Genomic DNA, 15,158 nt, shown 5'->3' on the forward strand with positions numbered 1-15,158 from the left:
GCTGTGAAGGCTCTGCTGCCGGAGACTGTTCTTGAAAGCCAGCAGAAATCCAACACCACACCCTCGTTCTCCGCTTCTTTTTGTTTAAAAAGGCCACACTGCAAACCGAGCGGGCAACAAATCAAAGGGGCGGGGGGGGGGGGGGTTTGGCGAGAGAACATTAAACGAACGACTCTTTCCCACAAGAGCTTCTTCCAAACGTCACATTCCACCCAGGAGAGATTTGGGACACGTTTCTACAGAGAAACACACCTGGAAGGTGCCAGAACAGGAAGTCCACCTGGGACTTTCTTCCTTGACGAGAGTTATAAAAAGTGGAGCTGGTGTCCTCCCCCGTGGATGTGTCCACGGCAGCTGTTCAGTTCCAAAGAAATTTCTTCTTCACAGGCATATTTTTTAAAGAAGAAAGCTTGTGAAGATCTCACCTCCCGCCTCTTTTCAGAAGAACCAAGACAGAACAGCAGCTTAAACAATGAACTGAATTTCCAAGAACTGAATTTCCAAGATATTGGCCGGGGGGTGGGTGGGGTGGGGGGGTGTCTGCCTTCTCTCTGGAAAGCGACCGCTGCTAACAGTGCGGCTTATATAAAATGGGCGGGGGGCACTTGGAGTTGTGTTCGGACCCAGCTGTCTTTGAACCAAAGACTCTGATCATTCCTGTCTGAGGCTGATTCTGCACACGTTGGATAATGCACTTTCAATGCACTTTACCAGTCGTTTGAGGTGGATTTTTTGTTCCGCACACAAAAAAAATCCGTTCCAAATGATCTATGAAGAGGATTGGAAGTGCATTATCCAACGTGTGCGGAATCACTCATAGTTCATATCTACTGTGCATGCTGGAGTTGGATCCTGTAAACTCAGGAGGAAAGTGGACAGGCCTGGACTATCTTTTACCTTAGCATTAAAAATACCAGAGGAACAGCAGAGGCCAGCCAGCGCTTAAGCATCAGGATTCCCCTCAGCTGGGATATTCCAAAAACTCTTTAACACCCCCCTCCATTATTTTTTAAATCAAGCACAAGACGAGCCTGCCTGAGAAATCCACCGGCGGCCGTCACCACTTGCAGCCCTTTTCCTGGGACACCTTAAAAAGCCGCCTGATCTTTCCCACTCAGGGGTTCCATCTGGGGTGGGGTGACGGGGATGGGTGTGTCTTTGGTGCTACGATACATTAAAAAAAAAATTAACGCAGTCAACGAGACATATAAAAAGAAGCTTTAACATATGTGGATCCTTCCAGAATTGAGAGAGAAAAGGAAAAAAAAATATACACACACACGCACACACAGCAATTAAGTACATATTTCTGAGGTATTTTTATCTGCTCAGGAGACGCTGCTGCACATCTGCAGGATGACCGAGATTGCCAGGGTAGGAGAGAGGGAGGCTGATCTCTCTGGCAAGGGAACCAGGTGGTGGGGAGGGAGGGAGGGGCTGATGGGGAGAACACAGCACAGAACGAGCAGAATTGGGTCTGGGGGCAAGCGAGAGGCAGGAAACTGTGTGTGGCAAGAGGCAAGGGAAAGGGAGCAAGAGGAGGAGGAGGAGGAACGTTGGATGTTGCAGCATCCAAGACGCTTCCCGTGTCCCTTATGAGGATTTTGAAGGGAAGGAGGGAGCTCAGAAGCATGGGCCGGGGTAGGGGTGGGGGGGCTTGTGGAGCTGCAATGCAGCTACACGGGGGCGATATCTCATTGTGCTCAGGGAGCGGTCAGCTTCCCTCTGCAAATACTATGTGGAGTCAGTGTGGTGCAGTGACTAGAGTGCATCAGATTAGGGGCGGGGGAGAGGTTGAAATACCACCCCTGCCCATGAAACTTGGCCTTGGGTACCCCTCTCAGAGGCGATAAGAGGAAGTGAGGGCCACACATGCTCTTCCCAAGTCCCTCGGGGATAGGCATGGGATAAAAAAAGAAAAACCCACACACACAACTGAGACCACCTGGGTCTCCTTAGGCTTTCGGAAGGGGCCGTGCTACAAGCCCGAGAGCGTGAGGCCAGGAAGCAAACACAGGCAGTGCGTGGCCTGGAGGCATTCCAAGGCAGGGCGAGAGCTGCATGTCGCACACGACGACGCCCCCCCCCCCCCAAATCAAGCCACCCTCACTCTGAGATATTTGGCAGGCAAGGGAAGAAAAGGTCCCGGTAGCCCTGCAAAGGAATTTCACAGCTGACCATGAAGAGGGAGGCCCCGTTGGGCAGCAGGGGAGCTTTCGCGGGAACGTGTGAAATTTTCTGCCATGGAAAAGGGCCAGCGCAGGCTCCCACCCTGGCCCCCCAAAGTCTGGCTGCAGATAGAGCAGCAGCGAAGTCTTTCTCGAGGCATCGATGCCCTCCAGAGGAAGGTAGAAGGCTCAGTTTGAGGAAGGAAGGGCAGGGTAAAGAGAAGCCTGGGCAAGCAACGAGCACGAGGGAAGGAAAAGGCGAGACTCGCGCACCAGCAGTGCACAGAAGGGTCAGGGAGGGGACCGAGCGTGCGAACGTGCGTGGCCAAGCTGCGAAGAGGAGTCCACGGGGGTAGGAGAGAGAGAACAGCCGTGTTGCCCCCACCGCCTCGGGGGTAAGGATTGTCATTACACTGCAGCCATATTAAAATTTAAAACACACACACACACTCCTTTGGGCTTCTGATTTGGGGAAGGGGCTGCTCTGATCCCCCTCCAGCCTTCTGCTACCATGGCGATACTCAGTCATCTACAAAAATGCACGGCCCCTCAAGAGGATCCCTGATTGAAACACGCCCTGTGTCCCCTTCGCCACCCTTTAACCCCCCCCCCTCCCCATCAGGGACACAGCAAGAACCTGAAGAAAGGCTAAGGAGAGACAGCAAGAACCGTCCCGACGGGAACTCGGCCGGCACGGAGTCGCCCGTTCTCTGCCATCAGCCGATCACAAAAGCGGGTTGCCCTCAAGATGAGGTTTAAAAGAAGAAGAAGAAAGAAAACTCGGCCGGCTCCTTTCAGGCTTCCAGGAGACCCTCCGAGGCCGGAGCCTGCTCAGAGAGACCAGCTGGTTGAGGGCTCCACATTGGGCGTGCCCCTGGAGGAGGTGGGGCTGGGGGAGCAGTGGGAGCTGCTGCTGCTCCCGCCACCGGTACTCTGTGTGCTGGATCCGGCTATCAGGTGGACGACCGGCTTCTGCGCAAACAGCACTCCTGCAGAGCAGACAGAGAGGGAAAAAACACAACGTAGGACGTTCCCGGCACAAATCAAACCAAGTCAGCCTGAACCGACTGAGACGGCAGCTGAAACATGAATCAGGTTTTTTAAAAAAAATCTTGAGGCAGAACGGGACACCAAAGACAGGGCCGAGCAGAAACACCTGGGAAGGGAGCCCCGTGATTGGGATGCCACCACAAAGAAGGCCCTGTTCCTAGGAGCCACTTGCCTCCCCTTCGAAAATGGGAGCCCTCCTCCCCACAGGATCTCAGCTGATGAGCAAGTTCAGATAAGAGAAGGTGGCCCCTTTAGCATCTCTCACACCCAGACGTTTATCCTATATGATATTAGAATTGGGTGTATTCCTAGAAAGCTTTTCCGATCCCATCCAGGTGAACCTTTCTAAGCTGCTCGAGACCAGCTGCTGTTGCTCTCCCAAGAACAACACCTGGGCTATTCTCAAAGAGAGGAAAGGGGTCCCGGGTTTAACCCCTGATCCCTGCAGGCAAAAGATCTTGGCGATATGCTCCCAGTTCTCAGAGTGAGGTTCTGTTTGCCCTCCCACTCTACCCAGGGCATGCGGCACGTCCCCTTGCCTGGACAGGGCAGAGGAGATGACAGCAGAGTCTACGGTGTGGAAACAGGATGCTGGACTGGAGTCTGATGCCACAGGGTCCATTCTGATAGTCTCACGCACGTAGCCGTACTGGTCAGCAGCACAACAGCAGGATTTGAATCCAGTGGCGTCTCGGAGACCAACAAGATTTTTAAGGTGTAAGCTTTTGACTCTCAGAAGCTTATGGCCCTGACAACTGTGTTGGGCTCCGAGGTGTCACTGGATTCAAATTCAGGGTCCCACCTGTGACGAGTCCGCCCACCCCTGCCTGCCCCCCCCCATTGTCAGAGGCAGCAGGCTTCCTCACCAGCATAGATTGTGCCATTGATTTCCACTGACATGTTGATGCTTCCGAAGCCAGATGGGGTCCAATTCAACGCTGCCGCTGCTGCCGAATCTGATTTATCTTCTGCTTGGAAAGGAAGAAAAGGCGGCGGCGTGAATTGGATTATGGTCATCCCATTATTAAGGATTCCCTGATGCTCTAAACCCACCTCTGCCCCCTTCCCCCACGAGTGGAACAGCCGTGGCATGGGATCAAGAGCCTGCCCTACTCTGTCTTACGGCCTTTCCCTGCCAATCAAAACAGACGAAGGCTTGTTTTCTGGCTGGACGAATGGTGCTAGGGAAAATCCACTGGACTCTATGCAATAGGACGCATGCGCAGTAGTTTGGCTACTGAATGGGGTCTGCATCTCAGTGAATGCAGGAGAAATCAGAATAATTTGAAGACTTATTTGTACCAGGCATGAAGAGGATTCAAAGACTGGCTTCTGGTAAAGGCACCGTGGAGCCTCCTGACCGTGGCTTCCATCATATTTCCACTTAACGGCCTTTATGAACAACTGCCTGGTTGTAGCTTGGAGGCAGCTGTTTGTTGGTGCGTGGCAAAAAAGTCGTTCTTTATTTGCAGCAAAGAGGTCCGCCCCCGACAGACACACCCCAAACTCATATTCAGGTCAAACTATTTTATAGTTTGAAAAGTGAATTTTTGCTCCTACTAGCCAATATGTCGGTTGTGATAACCAACAGCAACTGTGCATGGGTCACAGATGCCCACTGGCTGATAAGAGCCCGGGAGAGGAATGCCACAGCTTCCCCAGTGCCATTCTGTGAACTTCATAAAGCTCATCTCTAAAGTGAGGCTTTGTTCGTTCCTGCTGCCAAGGACTACCAGTTTGCTAAACATTGTTAGATTTGCTTTTTGCAAGATACGTGTCCCCTTCTCCATAAATGCACTTCTGCCTACAAGTCAAAGAAACCTGCCCCTAATACAGCCACCTTATTTCTGCCCCTAATCACACACACGCCCCACCTCGAGACAGCAGCCTGCAGTACTATTCTTCACCAGGTGAGGGAGTAAATGTTTTAGGTTCCCAAAGTCTTTTAAGTAATATGGGACACTGCTCTGGAAAGGGCTGGATGCATTTAACACTGCCATGTTTCAAATTTAAATTAACAGATACACACACACAATTACATCAGCAAGCACGATTCTGTCCTCTGCCCATTCACTCAAGGGTTCCTTGCTGCAAGGGAATCTGTGCTTTAATCCCACCCCCTTTCTTGGCTGCCAGCGTTCGTAAGTCCTAGACAGAGCGTTCATCTTCAATGCAAACATGGGCTTGAGCTTTCCTTAGCACTGCCTAGTCAACATACGAAGGGCTGGGCTGGAAGCCTGTGAAATCGGGCATAAAGTCCGACTGTTCACCTAAGTGGCTGTGGAGTGGTGAAAAATGCAAAAAACAAAACCCAGACAGAACCTCTGCATCATCCGTCTATGATTTTACATTTAGAGCTGAAAAACTGAACTGTTCTTCGTGTGGGACAGGGAATGTGCTTTCCGCCTGGCTAAGAAAGGTGGGACAACCCGTACTACCTTCCACCTAAACATTTCAAGCAGCAAAAAAAAAATTGTTTTGGCTATGGTGAAAGGTGAACAAATCTAAGCAGCATATGTAGCAATCCATCCTTTTTAATAGCTGGGGGAATGAATTGGGTGGGGGGAATAATACTTGAGGAGGGATTACATGGGGTCTTTGAGCTCCTTGTCGTAAGCTGCGAGAGTAAAAGGATGCAATTCAGAGGAGGGAGAAGCGGCCGTGGCTTAGCGGTCGAGGGCATGGCTCTATCATGCAGGCATCAGTATTTCAGTTCTGGACATCTTCAGTTAAAATAGATCAGCGCGGTGTAATACGGGTTTCATCCCAGAACTGCTTTGGACCAGAACCAGGGAGATCCAATTTCAGATCCGCTTAGTCATGAAGCTCCACAAGAGACTCTCTCCCCCAGCCTGGGCTACCTCAACAGGATTGTTAGGAAGTTAAAGGAGAGGAGGAAGCAGAGAAGAGCTGTGTATCCCCCTCCCTGAGCCTCCCACCCACCTCACAGGGTGGTTGTTGTAGGGATAATAAAGACGTACTTTGTAAACCGCTCAGAGTAGGTGTTAAGTTGTCCTGAAGGGCGGTATATAAATTGGAAGTTATTAGTAATGTTGTTATTCTGGGAGGAAGGGGTGGATAAAAAGATTACAGGTAAGACAGGTTGATTTGCCTGGGGTGGAAACTGGGAAAAGTTCTTTTTCTTCCGGAGAGTCTGGAGGACAGGTTGCCCGGGAGAGGAGTTGACAAGCCAAAAAAGGGTTGAAGAACAGGTAAAATCTATTACAAGACCATATAAACCATTGTCTAAATTATTCAGGAGCCCCCCTCCTTTTTTTTTTTTTTTTACACACAGGTAAGGGAGCCATGTTGTAACGAAATGGTTCAGAGATGCTTTGGTAAACGGCTAGGGACTGTGGACTCTACCACTGTACTGTACTACTGTAGCACAGTGGTTAGGCTGTGAATCAGCACCCTACTGGTTCATAATCCCACTCCTGCCATGAGCTCAGCAGGTGGCCTTGGGTAAGCCACTCCTCTCAGCCCCAGCTCCCCAGCTCCATTGTGGGGATGATAATAACACTAACTTGTTCACCGCTCGGGGTGGGGCATTAATCTGCCTAGAAGAGCGGTATATTAAGCGCAGTTATTATTATTACTTTGTACTGTGTGTTGCTGCAAGTATTCTCCTACTTGGTAGTTTCTGCGTTGTTTGATGTATTTTTTTAGATTGCTTATATTTTGTTTCACCATTGTTCTGGCTCTGTATTGGATTTCTGCTTGGTTTCAAATTTGTGCAACCGCTCTCCTATTGTACTCTTTATTGAATGTCCCAGCCATTGATCTTATTGATTTCCACTGTGTAATCCACTTTGAGTCTCGGAGAGAAAGGCGAACTATAAATAACATAAATAAATACACAAGATACGTATAGGTCAAAAAGCTTCCAAATACGAAGAAATAAGGTATCATAAAGACCAAGGTAAGGAAGTACTGAAACTTACCTTGTGTATTTATTAAAGGGCAATTGTTTTAGCAGGATTATATATGGTCTTGTAATAGGTTTTTATCTGCCGTTTGTTGTTTAATGTGTCGCTTTTAGGTTTATTCCACACATCCCTTTTTATTGCATCTGGCAGTCAGAACAGACCATACTGAGTTACAGGGACATGAACGATCTAATACCATATAAGGCAGCTTTGTACAGTAATATATGTTTACAGGAGGAACGCTGCAAAGAGACCAGTCACTGTGGACAAGAAATGACACAGAACCCCAGGGAAAGAATCCCAGGTTAGCCAGGAACACAAAGCTTTAGCTCTGAGCTCATCAGGACCCACTGAAACACCGGAAGTCTATCACTCAATCCAAGGGCTGATTTTTGTATCATGGGTTGCCTCAAAGGGCAAGCGTGCCACTGAGCATGTTAACCCTCCCTCCTCACCTCGGCCGTTGATTTTGATCTTCATGGGCAGCTGCCGCGCCATGCTGAACAGGTTACGTTGGAAGGCCTGCTGGACGAACCGCTGCTCCTCTTCCGTCATCCGCGAGACCTTCTCAGGGGGCTCTCCAGATTCCAGGCGCTCCCTCAGCTGCTCCAGAGTGGCCGTCCGGGCTGCTACGGTGGCCTGTTGGTTCGCCAAGGTCACAGGCATGGCAACACGATTTGGCGTGGACACGGTCACAGGGATGCCATCGCCTACAAAACAGAAGAGAGGTTCTTGGGATCTCGACCAGGTGCCTTCCCCAGGTGAGCAAGGAACAGTTGCTGGCTTGCCAAAATAAAGACTTGAGACCATTTATTTCACCTTAACTGGCATCAGCTTATCTTGAACAATCTGCTTGTTAAACACAGTAGCTCTGGACAGATTTTGCAATATCCAGAAGGACTTCTCAACCAGCGCACAGCAGTTACTCCTTGACGACAGCTATTGTGGAAAAAGGCAGGACCGAGCAAGGTGCAATTAAATTTGGAACAACCACTCAAGTAGCTGATGCTTTCCAATACTGTGACGGGTTGTCTGAGCAGTGCCTTATCCAACAGGGTGAGACACGGTTAAAGGGCTAGTTAGGACTACAACCACATTCTGTACATGAGGCCGCTTGTATTGCTGCTGTTATCACTGAAGTGATTTGAGTTAGTCTGGTGGGGCTTAAAAAGGGTTCAGTGTTTTAAAAAAACCAAGCTGTTTCGTCAAAAAATTTAATGACACAAGAACAATTACATTTGGGCTTGACTTACTAATTGGTCATACTAATGACACCAATGGCCCCACTTCCAAGTCCCATGCATGTTCTCAAGACCCCTGGGGAGGGTGTGCGCACGTCTCAGGGCTCTGAATTTCAGAGCAGGCCGCTAAAGCACAAGTTGTCTCCTCCCTGTATTCACTATATTTCTATACTAATTTTCCCTGCTGCTCAAAGCTGTTTACAATAAAACCAGCCCATGAAAGCTGGGGCAGATTAAATATTAAAGCATTAACTTCTGTAGCAGAGAGCCTCTCCAGAACCGGTGCAGGGAGGAACTGTAACGTCGCCCCTGAGTATGGATCCTTGCCATGTTGGGGGGTACTTGCCCTGCCGAAGGGAATTGTGGAGGCCTGGTCGAGGGAGATGGAGATCGTGTCTGGAACCCTTATTAAAAGTCAGAAACTGGACTCGGGAAGTCTACGGTAGGTGAGAGGACTCGGAAGGCAGAGGTGAAAAATGCAAATGAATTTTGGGAGTGGAGGAAAGAGTTCAAGGGATGACGGTAAGAGTTTAATAGACGAGTGATTCTAAGATAAGTAGGTAGGTAAAAAAGGTGAGAAGTGGAGAAAGGGAGAAAAGCCATCGAATGTCATAAAAGGTAAGAACGAAACGTTTATCCCGGATCCAGCCAACAAAGGCAGCCAAAGTACAGCGGGAAGCATTCCAAGTAGCTGGCAACCCCCCGGGAGCTGAACACCAGGTGCTTTTGAGGACCGGTGCGTAACCGGAAGTGACCTTGTGGAGCTGCGTGACATCACTTTCCCCACTCGTTTTGTTCCCGCTGCTTCACCAAGCAGCGGTCGGAACCCAGAGGTGGGGATTCTCCAGTCCTAGCAGGACCTGCTGTGCCTAATTCCAAGCCGTTCAGTCCAGGAGGGCGGCTTTATAATGGAATAGGATTGTGGTCTCCTACAATGATTAGTCTGGGCTTTATCCTACTTCTACTGCATTGTAATTCTACCTTTGTAATTCCACTTACTACACTGTTGACAGATTACCTTGCCATACGGAGGTCAGAATTTATTTTAATCCCGTACTATAGCACTTATTCACTTGATGCTTTAGGCTCTGAGAGTTCATTGCCTTTATTCTGTAGCTCACCTTGGGTCCCGGTAAGAAAGGTGGGCTATAAATAAAGGAAGTAAAAGAAAATAAAAGTAGGACTGGGTCCCAAACACTTTCCAAACTGGGCCGTTCCACTTCTATTGTGTCCTGCTGATGATTCTGGCTGTCTGCCTTTGTCCTACCCCGCAATGACCGAGCATACTGGACTGTGTGGCAGTTAGTGCCACGTTTTGAATTCGGAGAGTTTTCATTCTACCTGTATTGCATGAGATGGTATTTTTATCTTTCTGCATTTATTGTATGGTTTTAATTTATATGTGCTTTGGTGTTGTGGCCTGCTCTGAGTCCACTTGTAGGGCGGGCGGGCTAGAAATATAATAAATCAAATCAAACCAAACTGCGTGGCATATTGAGCTATCTCCCATCCTTCACAACGCAGAATGTTAATAAAGGCAGGTATCACTACATATCTTTGCTGGACCTTCTTCGTTTGTTGGAGGGGGCAGTGTTTTGCACCCTGCCCTCTGGCTCTACATTCCTGTCACTTGCCCACTGCCGAGTCCTCCAGCTCCTTGCCACACTGCCCTTTAAGATCCAGAGGAGTTAGCCTGTAGTTGCACAATAGTAAAGAATCCCGTAGCACCTTTAAGACGAACCAACTTTATTGTAGCATAAGCTTTCGAGAACCACAGCTCTCTTTGTCAGATGCATCTGACAAAGAGACCTGTGGTTCTCGAGAGCTTGTGCTACAATAAAGTTGGTTCGTCTTAAAGGCGCTACAGGACTCTGGACTCTTTACTGCCCTTTAAGGCAATGGAAATTCTGCATTAACAGGCTGACCTTTCCTGAGAGCTGCTGCCGGAGAGACATGAGGGTTGCTGGTTCCACCACTAGGAGCGAGGCTGACGACGGGGAAGCGCATCTTGGGAGGGCACAGGAGCGAAGGTGGACCCCCTGTGGCGGCAGGGGAATAACTGAACAAGGAGGAGCTGTAGCTGGGCCGGCGGCCTTCCCGCCTGTTGCCATCGATGGCAGCCTGCAGCTCCGCCGGGGAGCTTAAGGACTTCTTCTCACATTCGTAGGCATAGAGGTACTTCATATACCTAGAGGGAAAATAGAGACAGGGATGTCATAAGAACCAGGACGGTGTGTGGCATTTGCCACAGACGAGAGGCTGGCTCTAAGCCTTCGCTCTACCACAATGCTTGCCAAATAATTTTGGTCTGTTACACATAAAATACCTGCTGTAGGTATTTATTACCTGGGCATGTCCAGGGGACTGAGCTGAAGGGCTCTTGGGTGGATTAACAACCCAGGCTGACTCATCTATGCTTTGTCTTTCCTTTGTCTGTTATGCTAAGTTTTATATAAATTTGCTTAAAAGTGCATTTTTGATAGCTGCCTTGGGAGAAGACGTTATATTAAATAAATTTACCCTGTGAAAACGAGAGGAGGGCAGTAAACACAAAGTGCACAAGAGAAAGAGTGATCCGGGGGTTCTGTCCCCCGAGGAGGTGGCGCTTTCCTCCAGCCCAAGGAGCCTTCCCGTGACACAGCAGACCACTGCCTGTCCCTGCAATCTCCCAAATTACGCTTATTTCCCAGTGCTCCGATTTTACCCGGCAACGTGCGGAGAGAACACAGCAGCTTGTGAAAGGCTCCGTTGCTTACTGTGTGCGAAGAGTAAACGCGGCACTGGTGATGGAGGTGGGGAGGTTAAGGCCTTTGGTGATCTCCCGCCAGATCTTCTTGTTGATGATTTCCACCAGCCCGCCCTTCTCGGTCACCAGCTTGTACAGCATGTAGAGATCCAAGATTTGCTTCGCCATGATAGGGATACGGTTGATTGGTGTTCCTGCAGCCAGGTGATAAAAAGGGAAGAATAAGGAGAGAATGAGCATGCAGGGAGGAAAGAATAAAAGGTGGCCACTAGAGACCGGCATGAACCAAAGTACGAACCAAAGTTCGGCATGAACTGGGCTGGTTCATGGTTCACAAATCGGCGGTTCATCGGAGCCCGTTTCTGACGAAGCGCTATAAACTTTAGGCTAGTTCATTTGGTTCGTTTTTCGGTTCATCACTGCAGACAGCCTGGCGCCGATCAATCAGTTTCCTAGACATCAGGGGGGATGGGCTTTCTGCAGGCCTTCTGTTGACCTGGAAGTGACGTTTTCATGAACCAAATGCATCGGTTCATAAACCAGGGTAAGTTCGTAAAAGTCCGTAGTTCGTGAAACGTGACCAACCACAAACTGCACGGTTCGGCTTCCTACCCACCCCAGTTCATGCCCATCTCTGTCAGTTTTCCATCAGAGTTGGCCTCTGTAAAATGTGACTGAAGCAAGCCACACACTGCAAGGTGAACGTGCATGCATACATATGTGTGCGAGTGACTGAAAATAAATTATACCTTGTATGTGCACATCCTGAGATGGGACCCAGCTTGAGAGAAGAGGAGCAGCCGGCAACGCCCCATTCTGAGTCATGAAAAAACAGCAGCTATGGCCCATGCAAGAGAGAATGACTTAAATTCCTCCCTTCAGGAGCACCACAGCTTGCAGAAGGAAGGAGCAACTCCTTCTGCGTCAATATTTTCCAGGGTGGACAGCTCCCCAGCCCCCACCAGAAACAAGCTAGAGAGCTACACTGGAATTGCCACATGGAAGTGTAGGCGGTTTCCCTTTTGCACACAGTATGATTTGATGCTGCAAATTTCAAGCAACCATCATTGGGCACTGCTAAAAAAGATGTGCTCAGTGAATGGGAAGCATGTTTGCTTTTTGCCTCTAAGAAAGATCAGGCGTCGCAGGAGGCTAAAGGAAATTCACCAACGAGGCCCTCAAATGGAGACCCACTTCTAAACTCAACTCCGCTTTTCAAGACCCACCTTGCAAAGTAACTCTATGCTCCCCCAACATAACCTGTATGAGTTTACATTCCTGCTCTTTGCGTTTAATTAACTTAGTTAATTTAGTTTTCTCTATTTACTGGCAGTCTTAAACTGTGTTTTCTAAAATTCTGGGGAGGTTGGGGTATTTTTATTGTTTTTATATTATTTATCTGCAAGGCAGAAAGGCAAAGGAGAATAAAATGTTTTAAATAAATAAATGAAGCACGACTGTGAAACAGAACTATTTCAGAGATCCAGAGGAGTTAGCTGTGTTAGTCTGTAGTTGCAAAATAGTGCAGAGTCCAGTAGCACCTTTAAGACTAACCAACTTTATTGTAGCATAAGCTTTTGAGAACCACAGCTCTCTTCATCAGATGCATGGACGGCATGAAGAAACTAGCCAGAATAGAGACTCTGGATGGTTATCTCATTACCAGAAGTAACTGCCTTTCAGGCATTCTATTCAAATTCAGCAATGGAGGGGTCACACCCAGCCTGGATTGCGCACTCCACCTCTTTCATGACTTTTGCAACTGATTTGCATTTACATGGCCCTCACTCCCTGCACCCTCTCCCCCCTCCCCTCACCATCTATATATCTCTGGCCAGTTTCTTCATACCCTCCATGCATCTGATGAAGAGAACTGTGGCTCTTGAAAGCTTATGCTACAATAAAGCTGGTTAGTCTTAAAAGGTGCTACTGGACTCTTTAGGATTACTTCACTGACGTTTTTGCACACTACACAGAGACAAAGCCAAAGTCTCTGTTGAGCTTCCTGTAGCCTTCTCCCCTTCTCCCCCCTGTTCTGCCTCTTCCTCTTGTAGCCTCTATGCCTAACCATCAACGAGGCAGGATCCACTTCTGGGTCCCCATCTACAGTTAGGATAAAAGCACAAAGCATCACTTCTAGCTTAACCTGGTAACAAATACTGGCTACATTTGGGGGTGGTGGTGGTGGGGAATGAAACAACATACGAAGCTCTCCAAGGTCTGAAACAACTCCGGTAACCCATGAGAAACTAAATTTAATCTGAAAGATGGATTGGGGTATGTGTGTTACTGCACAAGGGCAAACATCCTGTGCCGAACATCGGAGAGGTTCCTTTGAAGTCTGGCCGTAATGTTGCACTTGACCGACTTCAAGACTGCTTGGGCCCATCAGCAGCTGAAAACAACGGATTTATCACCCCGTGACAGACAGCTGCCGGCATTCAAGGTTTCAACGGCTGTCCGCAGGTCAGATGCTTTTAAGGCAGTCGCCCCTAAACAACACTTCCTTTTCGGTTCAAGCACGACTTCCTTCCATCAGCCAACAATCTGGTGGTCTCGTTAATTCCCCGAGACTTGAGAAGAGAACAAGGCAAGTGCTGTTTCTAACGGTGAAACATATTCAGAAGTAAACCTCGCTTGGTCTGCAAGCTGCGGATCACAGGAAATTTCAGCAAGCATTTAAAAAATGGGGCTGAAGGGAGATGTTTGGACGACATGAACGCTGTATTGTCGAAGGCTTTCACGGCCGGAGAACGATGGTTGTTGGGGGTTTTCCGGGCTGTATTGCCGTGGTCTTGGCATTGTAGTTCCTGACGTTTCGCCAGCAGCTGTGGCTGGCATCTTCAGAGGTGTAGCACCAAAAGAAGTCTTTTGGTGCTACACCTCTGAAGATGCCAGCCACAGCTGCTGGCGAAACGTCAGGAACTACAATGCCAAGACCACGGCAATACAGCCCGGAAAACCCCCAACAACCGACATGAACGCTGTTCCTGGTTTCAGGAACACCACGAGACCTGTCACAGGCAACCCCCCCACCATTCAAACAGAGCAGGTTTTCCTATGTTGACTATGCGGCCAAACTGCAGCCGGGCAACAGCAACTTCCTGCTGTGAGTTCTTTGGGGGTGCACTTGGTCATAGCTGGGATATGAGTTCAAGTTCAAGGAGTTTGTACGGCAGCAGCTACTGCTACTCCGGCAAAAGCTGATGTGATGTGATTAGCAACAGAGAAATGGTGGGCAGGAACACAGACATGCCAGTCAGTAAATTACCCCTTCCTGAAACGGCTTTGCTTTTTCAAGGAAAGGTGGAACAGCGGGGATACGCGCAGGGGTTTGTTTAAAATGGAGCGCTCATGAATGCAAGCAGCATTAGATTTGCCTGATGGGTCAGCTGGGCCAACGCAGCCAACAGGCAAATCATTTTACAGACCACCCTTTCTTCAACTGTAGAAGCTAAGTTGTTTTGAGAGAACAGAGAAACAAACTGAGGCTAAAGAAGGAAGAGGAAGCAAGCAGGCACCCTTACAGGCAGGGCTTTTTTTTCTGGGAAAAGAGGTGGTGGAACTCAGTGGTGGAACTCAGGACCGCACAATGACATCACTTTGGGTCAGCTGGAACAAGGGGGGAGTTTTTAAAAGTTTAAATCACCCTCGGCAAAAATGGTCACATGGCCGTTGGCCCCGCCCCCTGATCTCCAGACAGAGGGGAGTTTAGATTGCCCTCCGCGCCAGTGGCGTGGAGGGCAATCTCAACTCCCCTCTGTCTGGAGATCAGGGGGCGGGGCCAACGGCCATGTGACCATTTTCAAGAGGTGCCGGAACTCCGTTCCACCGCGTTCCAGTTGAAAAAAAGGCCCTGCTTACAGGTATTACACAGAGTGTGTTACTGGCTTTTCGGATCCTTCCATTCTGCCTGGGTGCAGCTCAGAGCTGCCGTCTGTTACCAGCAAACCCAGTGGGAGAAAAGGAAACAGCCAGGCTTCTCTGCAACTTGCCTGGGCCCACACCTTCTTGAGGATCCCTT

The 15,158-nt window shown here is 49.1% G+C and overlaps 1 protein-coding gene across 1 annotated transcript in view; it reads right to left on the reverse strand.

Annotated features, from left to right (window-relative positions):
• Positions 1–870: 870 nt before the first annotated feature.
• The window catches only part of ARID3B (AT-rich interaction domain 3B), a 45,805-nt gene continuing 31,517 nt past the window's right edge, over positions 871–15,158 (reverse strand). The window contains exons 5-9 of the mRNA XM_055002181.1: positions 11,145–11,328; positions 10,314–10,576; positions 7,603–7,857; positions 4,085–4,186; positions 871–3,157 (exon numbers count right to left, since the gene is read on the reverse strand). Of these exons, the coding sequence (XP_054858156.1) occupies positions 3,000–3,157; positions 4,085–4,186; positions 7,603–7,857; positions 10,314–10,576; positions 11,145–11,328 (962 nt within the window). The 3' untranslated portion in view covers positions 871–2,999. The remainder of the gene's footprint in view (positions 3,158–4,084; positions 4,187–7,602; positions 7,858–10,313; positions 10,577–11,144; positions 11,329–15,158) is intronic.

Source organism: Eublepharis macularius, chromosome 18, assembly GCF_028583425.1.
Source record: "Eublepharis macularius isolate TG4126 chromosome 18, MPM_Emac_v1.0, whole genome shotgun sequence".
NCBI classification, from domain to species: domain Eukaryota; kingdom Metazoa; phylum Chordata; class Lepidosauria; order Squamata; family Eublepharidae; genus Eublepharis; species Eublepharis macularius.